The 12005-nt window shown below is 49.3% G+C and overlaps 1 protein-coding gene across 1 annotated transcript; it reads left to right on the top strand.

The window, feature by feature from the left end:
- The first annotated feature begins 1336 nt into the window (after positions 1 to 1336).
- GPR35 (G protein-coupled receptor 35) lies at positions 1337 to 7624 on the top strand. The gene is made up of 2 exons (XM_009674113.2): positions 1337 to 3674; positions 5873 to 7624. The coding sequence occupies exon 2, from the start codon at positions 5885 to 5887 to the stop codon at positions 6830 to 6832; it is 948 nt and encodes a 315-aa protein (XP_009672408.2). The 5' UTR covers positions 1337 to 3674; positions 5873 to 5884; the 3' UTR covers positions 6833 to 7624.
- The last annotated feature ends 4381 nt before the right edge of the window (positions 7625 to 12005 follow it).

Below are 12005 nucleotides of genomic sequence, written 5' to 3' on the forward strand. Positions count from 1 at the left end.
TTTTCTGACCTCAGAAGAGTTTGGATAAACCCTGTGGAGTCCCCACAGCATTTGGGCAAGGTCTGTCGATGCTGCGATAGCTCAGGTGCCTGCATAGGAAGGGCTGCCTCCAGGAGGGGTAGCAGAGCCTTCTTCACTCAGAGAGGTCACTAAGAGACCTGTTCAAGCACGCATCGTCACAACGACCCCAAGGGCCAACAAGGTTTTAAGGTAGCGCAGAAAGCCTAGGTCTGAAGCAGCACCCAAGAGAGCATTTACAGAGCCCAGATGACACCACCAAGTTTGCACAAGTAGCTTATGGCTTGGCTTACATTTAGAGGCTGAGGGTGCCAGCCCCAGAGCTCAGAGACATCCAAGGCCAAAAACCCCTTGTGCTGCCACTGCCCTCTTTTGTGAGGGCAAGTACACAGGAGAGGGCTCTCAGCAGTTCAACACTTCCTGGAAAAGTCTCAGAAACAGCAGCAGCTCTAGAGACTTAGTCTCCCACCATCAGGTGTTTAAGGCCTCATCTTGAGCCAGAGCACTACAGGATGCAGACTGAGAAACACCCTCTTTGCAGGCTGCCTCATCTGCCAACCACATGCACACAGCAGCAGGCCATGTTGCCCACCCCATGGGTCTTTCTTTTCACCAGATCCAGGAACACCGTATTTCCCACAATCTCACCTGACAGGCCAAGCATGCGCTAAACACAGCCCTCCAGCTCCTTGCCCCAAGGCACCCCAGGTCACACACCCAGCGGCCGCATTGACACACACACAATCCCCAGGTGTCACCTACAGCCCTCCCCCACAGCAGCAGCCCTCTTGCAAAGCTGGTACTTTCACACAGCTTCCACCCTACTGAGCTCCTCAGCCTGCAGGCGCCTTCTTATAGCAGCTGCCCCTGAAAGCTGTTTGCTCCCACCTGTGGGATGTGAGGAGGGACTGCCCCTGAAAGCTGTTTGCTCCCACCTGTGGGATGTGAGGAAGGGTCCTCCTTCCACCTTTCTGGATTCCTGCTAGCTGGGGCATGGTTGTTGCCTGGGTTTATGTTGTGGCACAAGGCTGGGTCCCCAATTTCCTACTCCCAGTGGCAGCTCCAGGTCAGGGTATCTATCGCCACAGCCTGCCCACATTAACGCACCAAACATTTTCATAGGTGAAATGCGTTTGTTTCATGAGCCAGCAATCAATAAAGACTGCTTCGCCATCATGTTATTCAAGCTCTGTGCAGTAGACCCTGCCTAGGGCTGGGCTTTTTTTCCTTCTAAATACTGGAAAAAATCTACAAAATAGCCTCCAAGCTATGCCTTAAGACCACTTATGGAATTCCAGGAGATAGTATGAAGGAGTCCAGAGCCTTCTCTGCCCTCTTGTATGTTTGCGACCTGCATCTTCCACCACAGAACTGACCGCCTGCTGCTAAATCTGCAGCCATCGCCTTTGGAGTGTCAGAAGACGTTACAAATCTGGAAAGATTCTGAAGGAGTCAGAGACGCATTCTTCAACCTTATAGTCCCCTAAGGGCTCCTTGGGTGCCCAACAAGGCCACATGTGCTTGCTAGCTCCACACGGAGCAACAATAAATAGCCTTTACAGAAGGTTGGCTTGACAGAAGCGGCTCACACTGCTGGTCATAGAAGCCTAGCCGTGCTGAATGAGGACAGCGCTCAAAATAAGTGCAATCAGAATGGGTAGGAAAGCGCCTGTGTAGGTTCTTGCCCTAGAAATTCAACCGGACAGCTCAAATCTCCAAATATCAGCTGTAACGTTATCGTTCTGCTGACCGTTACCGACCCCTCTGAAGGAGGGCTGGGTCTCCAAAAAGGCAGAAGACCTGGTTTAGGAGCTTCTGCTAACCCTATAGAGGGTCACAGAGTCCCTAACCTGAACACGTCATGGTCTTATAATAGGATAATGAGCACGAAAGCTGCGGGGCTGATGGTAATAGCACGGTCCATCCTTCACGTCCTCTGGTCGTATTTGGTTCAATGGTGCGAGACCATGGAGGTCGCTAGGTAGTGCATCAGGCCCACCTTCCTCCGGGCCACAGCCCCCGCGAAGTGGCACGAGCTCGCTGTGGCCATGCCGGCCTGGAGGAGCTGACCTTGCTCCAGCAGGAGCTAAGGCGTCTCCATCCTCACGGCCATGGATATTCCAGTCCTTGCCAGCTGTCCAGAAGGAACCAGGCTGCGCGCGCTGAGTGACCGCTCTCCTACTGCTGGCCTTTAAAACACCAAGCCCACGCTAGGGGCCAGGCGCTCTTATCTATTGGCGCAGGCCCTGCGCATTTTGGGGAAAGACTCTGCTAATGAATCAGTGCTGCCTTTATAGGCAGGAGGGAGGTGGGCTACGGACTTGCATATGGCTAGAGACAACAGGAATTAACAGGGCCTATTACTTCCCGCTCGAGCCTTTGCTGTGCCATAGATGAATGGATTTGAGCAAGCAGACCCCTGTGACATTTCTCCTCTGTGGGACTGATGAACACTAAAGACTGATACAGACAGAGGAGATAACTGTACTGGAGGCTCTGCACCTTCTCGCTAGCTACAGAAGTATTTTATACGCTGATTTAGAAATACGAAACGGGGTTAAATGGTTCTCCTCCAAACAACCCAAAAAAGACAAAGCAAAGCCTCTGACTGTCTGGCCCCGTGGCCAGACAGCCTGAGTCACTGAAGCTGGAGCTATGCTGTGCACAGGGCAGGGTGCTGGCTGGGCCAAGTTGACTGTTGGCAGGCTCTCCCTGAACCTGTCTCCGAACATCCATGCAGACTGGTGCTAACCTCCTTAAATTAACTGGCATTGAAAGGACTGCGATCACTGCATGTGGAAGCCTTCAGAGACAGAGAAATCAACAACAAAAGCCATCAAAGTGACTATAAAATTACCCTGGGGACACTGGCTTCTTATTAAGCAGGTTTTCACAGGCGCTGACTATCTCGCCTCTGGCTGCAGCACACTCCCCCACCGCTGCTCCCTGTTGCGCATCCCTGGTTGGCAGCCGTAAGCTTCTCCGCGACGACATCAGCGAGAGGCCACAGATGTACCCAGCCATTATGCGGAAGACAAGCAGACCCATCGCACCTGCTGCCCTCACTATCCATCTTGCAAAGAGGCCAAAGAGAAACATGCTTTTTTCTATCCCCGGGCTGGCCTGTTCTGCTCGGGGGTGCACAACACAGCGTGCCTGCCCAGAAAGGCCGCTGGGCCCCGCGCCGCCTTCGTGCCCTGTGGCAGCACCCAATACCGCGCAGTCTGGTGTGCTTAGGGCATGCTTTTGCTGCCAGAATGGCAATTTGCAACCATTATGGGTTTTGTTCTAGAAATGATCTGTTTTCCCACAACTGAAACTATTAAATTTTAATTCTGTGTTCATGTGAGGCAGGGAGAAGCGCAGGCTGGGTGGAAAAATTTATGGCAAAGCATTGATCTGATGCGAGAGAAACAACAGAGGGCACCAGAGATTCGTCAATCCCAAACAGGAGGCAATAAATGAAGCACTTTTGGGGATCAGCAGTTCATTGCTTTATTTCAGCGCTACCAGAGCTGCCAGCAACAGGCTCACCCGGCAGCTGCGATCTGTGCAGCGCGGCTCCAGCTCTCACGGGGTTTCCCTCAGACTCTCAAGTCAGCCCTGCAGCTTCTCCAGTGGATTACAGCCCTCAGACAGCAGCTGGCCAGAAGCAGGTAACTTGTTTCTTTCCCCACCTGCACATGGCAGTACGCTCTGCTTACTCCATCCTGGTGTGTTTGCTCCCTTGTTAGCTGAAGCCCATCCATCTTTTAGCATACGGGTCAAGTCTTAGCTGTACACAGACCCTTCGCTTTCCTGCCACTCTCGCATGTCATGCCACACTTCCTTGCATCCAAACCTGTCCCTGGGGGGGTTTCCATCCCCCTCCTTCGATTATGCGTGCCTGCTTCTGCTCCTGGGCACACTGTCGGCCGGGGACCCGATACTCGCAGCATCCTCTGCAAGCGCGGCGTGCCCCAAGGATGACCATCGAGGTCTGCAGGACCTGAGCGCTGGGATGTCCAGCAACGCCCATGAAGCTCGGCTGCTCCTCTCCGACAAGCACATAAACGTAGAGACTGACGTTTGCCTTGAGAGTTGACAGTGGTAGGCTGGTAGAGAAAGGCTGTATGTTTATGTGATGCTACAGTAAAGCTAAGGACTGGTAAGGCTGAAAGCTCAGAAGAGTCGGGGCACCGACTTCCTATTAATTCCTCTAAATTCCACCCTAAAAATTACCTTATCCCCGTAGGCCAGGACTACCCCAGGAGATCTGATGCTAGGGTAGGTGCTGAGCTTTTCTCCACAGCTGCTGGATCTGGCTCCCTATCTCAGGCACTAAAAATGCTTCACCTCATTCACACAGTCAGACAGTTTTTCTGCAGTTTAGATACAGATGCTCACAAGCCACTGACTTATAAGGTAATGTATTTATAAAGGATTGTAGGAATCTGGGAGTTTTCTTTCCCTGCCTTACTATAAACACTTCCTAATGAGCTGCAAGCAGTCTGATTCATCTTCCAAAGCCTCATTGCTGTAGGTTAATGCCCCTTCCAAAGCCTCATTGCTGTAGGTTAATGCCTTCAAATACTTAAAGGAATACCAGGAGACTGTCTAAATTCTTGGATTCGGGGTTTTTTTTGCTCTAGCAACATTTTGGCTTCCCATATTTGCAGGGGGAGACCAGACACCTCTTTTCATTTTCCCTTTTGAGGCCTTTTTCCTGATGGGACGCTCCGTGTTCCTGCTGAGTTTTGCTGCACCGAGCGAGCCCCTGGCAGCAGGGAACCATGCTCAGCTGCCACACAGCTGGCCCCTGGACCAGCCTGCCCACATCAGGCACGTCCGCTAGCTCACATTTTCTCATGTGAGCCAAAGCATTTCCCCAGCCCTCCTCTGAGCAAGGCCATCTGATTTACCCCATGACCGAACAGGATGGAGGAGTGTGCATGGCCAGGACAAGCTGCCCCCAGCCCCCCATTAAGCCTCCCTCCTTGCTGGGGGGGCTGCAGCGATGGCGTTATGTCATCGGGGGCTATTTCTCTGGGCACTGCAGGGACCACACGCTCCGCCTGTCTCGACAAAGGTGTGGACGTCACATCCCTCGCCAGCCCAGCGCTGCATAGCTTTAAGGAAGAAACCTAGCGAAGTGCCAAGGGGAAGCTCGGACAGTGCGGCAATGGTCTTTTGAGGGCAAAGCCGGGGCAGAATGCAGGTTAGCTAAGGATAAAATGAGGTGTGAACTGCTCTGCCTTGGGCTGACACTAAAACCAGAACTAGCGGATCTACGCAATTACCCGCAGCAGTGACAAAGATAAGGGACCACAGAATAATTATTCTCCTTTCGAGACTCTTTCCTATAACCAGTTTTGCAAACTGAGGCTGCAGTAAAGGAAAGCCAGGCCCACGATTTGAGACGAGCTATTACCCAAGTAATACCTACACAAGGAGTTTGCTCCCCACCCCTTGGTTTTTATGATTAGCTGCTCATAATGCAATAGTGCTACTCAGATGGGTGAGCGATAGACTGTGATGGTAAGCGACCCAGTGGGCTTGCCAGGGCTCCTACTTTGTTAGGGAAAAGAGAGGGTTGGTCACTGCCAAACCTGCTGCCTGAGGCAGAGCAGTAGCTAATGGAGAGGTCTGGGCTTGAGGCCGCAAACTAGGACAGGTTACACAGCAGAATGCATGTGTCCCTTGACAGTTTGTGGCACCTAGAGTTTCTTAAAAAGAAAAACAGAAAGACAGAAAGAAAATTAGCATGCAGCAGGTATGAGATCTAAAGGGAGACAAGGGAGCGCTCTGGCAGGGCTCAGTGCTGAACGAACTGCCCACTCGCTCCATCTCACACCTCTGTGCCCTCCTCTTGCAGTGACAGCCCAGCATGGTGAACTGCTCCCAAAGCAACGACACGGTGCAGGATGGTGTCCTGCTTTTTCAGCTGATTATCTACATCCCAGTTCTTGCCCTCGGGGTCCTGCTGAATGCAATTGCCTTCTGGGTCTTCTGCTGCAAACTCAAGAGGTGGACCGAGACCACAGTGTACATGATTAACCTGATGGTCGCTGACTGTTTCCTGCTCTTTGCCCTGCCTTTCCTGATATACTTCCACCAACAAGAACACCCCACAGGCAAGCTGTGCTTCACCATACAGTGCATCTATTTTACAAACATGCCTATGAGCATCCTCATCATCACAATGATTGCAATTGATAGATACATTGCAATAAAGTTCCCTCTAAAAGCAAAAACTCTTAGATCTCCACTGAAATCAGCTTCTATCTGTGGACTTGTATGGATAACACTCTTAACATATGCCTACTTCCATCCAGAGTTTGAAGAAGGACAAGAACAATTTTGCTTTCAGAAAAGAACTGTTCAGCCTAAATATTCGACATTACTCTCCATTTTATTTGGGTATTTTATTCCCTTGGGGATTGTGATTTTTTGTTCAGTAGAAGTCATCAAATGCCTCAAAAAGAAGATGTCCGCAAGCCCTCATGAGACGAAGTTAATCCAGAAAGCGCTCCACATTGTTTCTGCGAATCTGTGTGTGTTCATTATATGCTTTTTACCTTTGTACACTGTACTGCTCTTGCGGTTTGCAGTGGATGTTGCCGAAGCCTGTTCTCTGATCCCAAAGGTTAGAGTCTCTGTTCAGATCTTTGCATGTTTAGCAAATGCTAACTGCTGTTTGGATGCTTTTTGCTATTACTTTGCAGCCAAGGAATTTCAGGAAACTTCCTCTCTGCTCCCCCCTTGTATTTTCGTGAGGTCGAGGATGAATCAAAGCCAAGATTCACAGCAACCCACAGATCAAGTCATGACATAAGAAAGATGTAGTGCGCTATAGACGTCAATCCCATATCTCATTCTTAAGAGCCACTGTGTTGCTGAAGTTTCAAGGCAGAGGGAATGGAACCACCTACAATATCTGTAATATTTGTGGGTATGGGCATGACCGCAAAAAGGATCAATTCCCTCAAAGGGGTCCAATGCTGACTTGACTTTTGTCCTTCTGACCTCAGTGACTTGAATACAGCTCTGGCTATTGTCTCAGATAGTTGCATTTCAGATCAGGTTCACGTCTCTCCTCTTCAAGAGGGAGATCCACATGGTATGGAGAGTAGATAAGGCTGTTCTTTCGTCATGCACTCATTTGTACATGTAACATATGCATGCAGCTAAACAAGAGGAACTGAGCTCCCTTGCAGCAATGCACAAATCCACTTCTAGTACTTTAATACATATGGTCATTAAAAAAAAAAAAGTCACTGTACTACAAACCAAAGCCTACGATATCTGTACCGCTCACATTAAAAAATTTGCCTGGGCAGTGGTAGTTTCCTAACAACCAATATATTTCTGATGTCTGATGCTACCATCAGAATTTAGCTATCTCTGTGTGCTGAATTAACTGCAGGAGTCAGATAATGGCATGAGAATCGTGCCCACTCCTGCCATATAACGTTTGTATTAGCCTGGGGCAATGCTCTGACATTTTTAAGACTAAAATCATTGTGAGTATAAATAAAGGCATTACTGCGTGGAAAAAACAAGCTATGCACAGTGTTATGGACGACACAACAAACATTTAATAGTACTACATAGCATTGTACCTACCAAGCATAAGACTGTGAAGATCTGCTCTCACTCAGCTGATCACTGTAAACCCTGGGGACTAGATTGTTGCTGCTCTTGAACGGGGTCAAATCTCGCATCCTGTCCAGTGAGAGGCGGTCATTTCCGCCTGGGTCACCCCAGCATCACTGCTGTTAGAGGGAGGGGGGCCAGAAGACATCAGTCAGCGACGTGAGCAGATGCATCCCCGATCCCACCCTTGCTATCTATGAACAGTGCTCAGAGTTATTTGCTGCCAGAGGGTCTGTAAGGCAGACACCGTACAGACCTGTGGCTGAGGACTTCTTGGAGCTGCCCCATGTGAGCAGCTCCAAGCATTGCTTTAGATTCGGGGCTTCTGGCAGTGCCTTTTAGATGCCCGGGAGGTCACCAGAAGCAACAAGGCCCCAGCTTTGACTCTGAGGTTGGTCTGTCATACGATTGCTTCCCTCGGCCCAGAGCTGCTCCACGTGAGACACTTCCATGAGTGGAGCTACCAGGCTCCCCGCCCCAGAGAGAGGCTGTGTCCTGCGCATCCTTGCCAGCTCACCGCCCAGCTGAGCGTGCCGGGCTCCTGATAGTGGCAATGACCCTGTCACAGAGCTCATTTTAAGGCATTTAACTCTTTTCATGCACTACATGGGGAGCCTTGATCTATCCTAGGCAGATCCCAGACCAGACATCTATTTTAATGCCTGGCTTTCTGAATACCTAAATCCTTTATAATATCTGCACTTGCTGACTCTGTGCACCAGAAATCACTTCCTTCCCCACAGGGAAGTGACAGCAGAGCAGCTCAAAACAATTAAGCCACAGCATAATACTAAGTGAGCTCCCAGTGCAGAGGAAGGAAGCAAACTATATAAATCCAGTTTGAGGCAAGTGCTAGTGGCTAATCTCTGAAACTGAAGAGTAACCAGCCCCTGGTTGGTTGCTGTGAATCCTCTGCAGCATCACCAGGAGGAAGGGCTCATCTTAAAGTTATTTCTTCTATATTTGGTGGCAGTAGACCAGCAGGGAATACATGCATTCATTTACGCTTTAGTTTCACCAGCTGCTATGTTTCTGCAATGCCATTTTTTCCCCTCTTAGCTAGTATTTATTAATATATACTTCAAATACTGCACAGAGACAGACATATGCACACTCTTTTACTAATATTTTTAAGCTACTGTTAAGATACACTGAGAATAAGGGGAAAAGTCACTTATAGGATTTTGATTTGATAAAGTCAAGAGACGATGGCCACACACGTATTTGTTTCAAACACACACCATCGTTTGCACTGGTTTTCTGGGTCTCCGGTGTCGTGTTTCACCGTGGCTCTCCCGCATCCGTGGTGGGAAACCCCAGTAGAGCGGAGGTTATTAGAGCAAGGTGTCTGCAGCCGTCACTGTGTTTGTGGGCCCACAAGCATCACCACCCGCAACGCATAAATGCCACTGCTCAGTGGAGATGTCGATTGGCTGGGGCAGGGAGGGGGCAGAGATGTCTGCCCTTCCCAGGCCCTGAGGCGCACTCTCCTGAGCAGAAGCCGTCCTTCACCCTGCCTGGGGCGCTGCAGGTGCGAGTGAAGGTACATCACAGGCCCCAGCACCCTCCATGGTCGGTCCTGTGTCACCCCAGCCCTGCTCAGGGCACTGCCCCATCTGTGCACCACGCTGGGGAAGTTCTCACTGCCTTGGCATGCTCAGCACCTCCTCCACCCTCGGCCATTCCTTTCTTACTGCCCTCATCGCCTCTCTTGCCCTGTGAGAAGATTGTGGGCACTCAAAAACGATGACCAAAACTAGCCACCACGATGGTGGTGGCGCAGCTTACCTCTGTGGCTGCTTTTCCAAAAGCTGTCATCCTCTGCTCGAGTACACACCAGCGGGGTTCAGGGCTACCATCACTCTTCTGGCCCCGAGAGCGTGCTCTCTACTGACTGCCAGGGCACCTTTCTAGTCACTGTTCACAGAAGGTAATAAGAAGCCATAGATTGGCTTTAAAAAGCAACACAAAGCCACATGGCCTGCGAAACAGACGGCTGCATTTACTCAGCAGCCTCCAAAACCGCATAAAACTAGTACGCAACAGACCCAGATTTGAGGAGGAAGGCAAGGAGCAGTTTTATCAAAATAAAAAAAAAAAATCAAAAAATAATTAGCCTACCAGCTCTAGCGTTCCCCTACGATTTTGTTTTGAGCAATGAACCGTGAACCTTCTGCTCCCACCACTGTCCTCAGTCCTGAGGCTGGACCCTTCTCCAGGCCAGGAGTCCAGCAGAGGTACCTTGCCAGCAGCATCAGCAGAGCAAATTCATCCCGCAGAGCTCAAGGGAAGCCCCTGGATTTCCCCTGCAAGAAATCAAACCTGAATTCTTCCAAAGGCCAAGTGCAGCCAGGTTGGAAGTCAGCAGAGAAGGTCACTTACAAACCACCTAGGTGTGACTTTTGTCCAAACACAATCACTGAGGAGGACTTTCCTGCCAGGTCTCATGTGCAGGGCACTTGGTATAGTTCCATGGCGTTCGCTGGAGTGCAGGACCCGGTCATGAGCTGTCCCAGCATTGCCAAGGAGCAAGGACACAAATGCTGGGGTCATTTTATGCAAGCTCCATACCTTTATCTACGGAGACTGTGCATATCAGGACTTTATTTTGCAGTTCAGCAGGAGATGACACATTGGAGGACATGGTATGCATGAGTAGTATCATGACCTCAGGTAGGACATGGGCCAAAACCAGGGGTCTATCATTAACAGTGAAACACTGAAAAAAATTACACAGGACAATCACCAGACTTTCTCTGTGATTCAGGGTTTTTAAGTATATAAAATATCCTTCTAGTAGCACACATTGGCCCTTTAAGAAGACCATCAGAGAACACATTCAGGTTTATTCATGTACAGGCAGCAAAGCTCTAAATAACAAAGTAGGAAACGGTCTTGTGGTTTTCTCAGTGGTGATAAGAATAGCTTAAAAACGAAAAAGAAAACAGGATTTTCAGCTCTAATGGGCAAGTACAAATAATGTGTCAGATTTAGACAGGATATTCAGGTGCTACTATGCTACTGTGCTACTGTTAACCTTTCCATGAAAGCACTAGCTTCACTGGGCATCTGGGAAGCGTAAGTGAGTCAGAGGTTATAAAATACTATAAATTTTGATTTGTGAATCAAGGATTGTGAAAGTCAGTCTCTGTCTCAGAACTATTAGAGCAATCTGCCAAATTCCAAGAAAAAAAACAACCACGTGTCAAGAAATGTGATCAGCAGCGATGTGAAATAAAATGGTGAGCTGTATCTGATCCAGTGAGTGGTTTTCTCACCCTACATCTAAGGGCAATATTGCTATTTACCCTGCTGCTTCTGCCTGTTCCTGCAGGAGTATATTCTAGGTGCAATTTTTCAAGGACAGAAAAGCTCTGTGAGGACCATGAGATGTCTGTGGAGTTTCCCTGCAAGGGGGAAATGGCTCTATGTGTGCAACTTCCCCAGGCTCTAAAGCATCCTGAGCAAGCAATCTGTAGGGCAGTGCTAAGGAGCCTACCCTCTTGGGCAGCCTTGAAAATCATGTTACCAGAGAATCCTGCCGTGACACTTCCTCTCAGGAGGTAAAAAAGTGTGCTTCAGCCTATGTCTGCAGAAACGCTGTGCTTTAGTTTCCACATGTTTTGGATAGGAGGAACGAATTATGATCCTGGAAGAAAACAGTATAGATCATAACCAGACAAAGGGGAGGCTTAGCAAAGGCTGAGACAGCTCTTAAGCAGTGTAAACCATCTCCAGAACATGTCTACTGTGGTCAGGATCAAAACGAACCTTTGAAAATAAGCTAGAGCTAGTTGTCTATCCGTTCTTCCACGGCCATTTTGGTGTCCCATGGTGGAGGGGAAAGGCAGTGCCTTGCAGAGCTAGAATAACCCGATCAACAAATCGCCACAAGGAATTACCTGCTCGCTCACTGTCCTCTGAGAGACTAAATGTTCCTCCAGACCAGCTGCAGTTTGGCAGGTAGGCACGGATGAATCCTCCAAGTGATGCTCCCTGGCATGTGACCAGCAAATTGTTCAGTGATGACCATTTTTCCTTGTAGTTGCAGCGGCAGCGAAGCTAGCTGAAAAAGAGTGCTTGCCCCTGCTCAATGCGTTTCCCTAGGGCTGAGCTTCGTCTGTAATCACGGTCATGGTTTGTACCACCCCCTGTTGACTGGGAGCCTTAAGTGGCTTTGCTGGAGAGGTAAAATGCTTGTCTGCCATGCATATTTGCAGCGATTTATCTGGTGATGGAAAAACTTTGATTTTTTTTCTATTGTTTGATTTTCCAGTGCCTGATACTTCACTGGGTAATCGCCCATCCACCTTCCTTGCCAACCAAACTGTGTGTGTTGTTTGGCGTGAAAT

The sequence above is a fragment of the Struthio camelus genome, chromosome 9 (assembly GCF_040807025.1).
Source record: "Struthio camelus isolate bStrCam1 chromosome 9, bStrCam1.hap1, whole genome shotgun sequence".
NCBI lineage: Eukaryota > Metazoa > Chordata > Aves > Struthioniformes > Struthionidae > Struthio > Struthio camelus.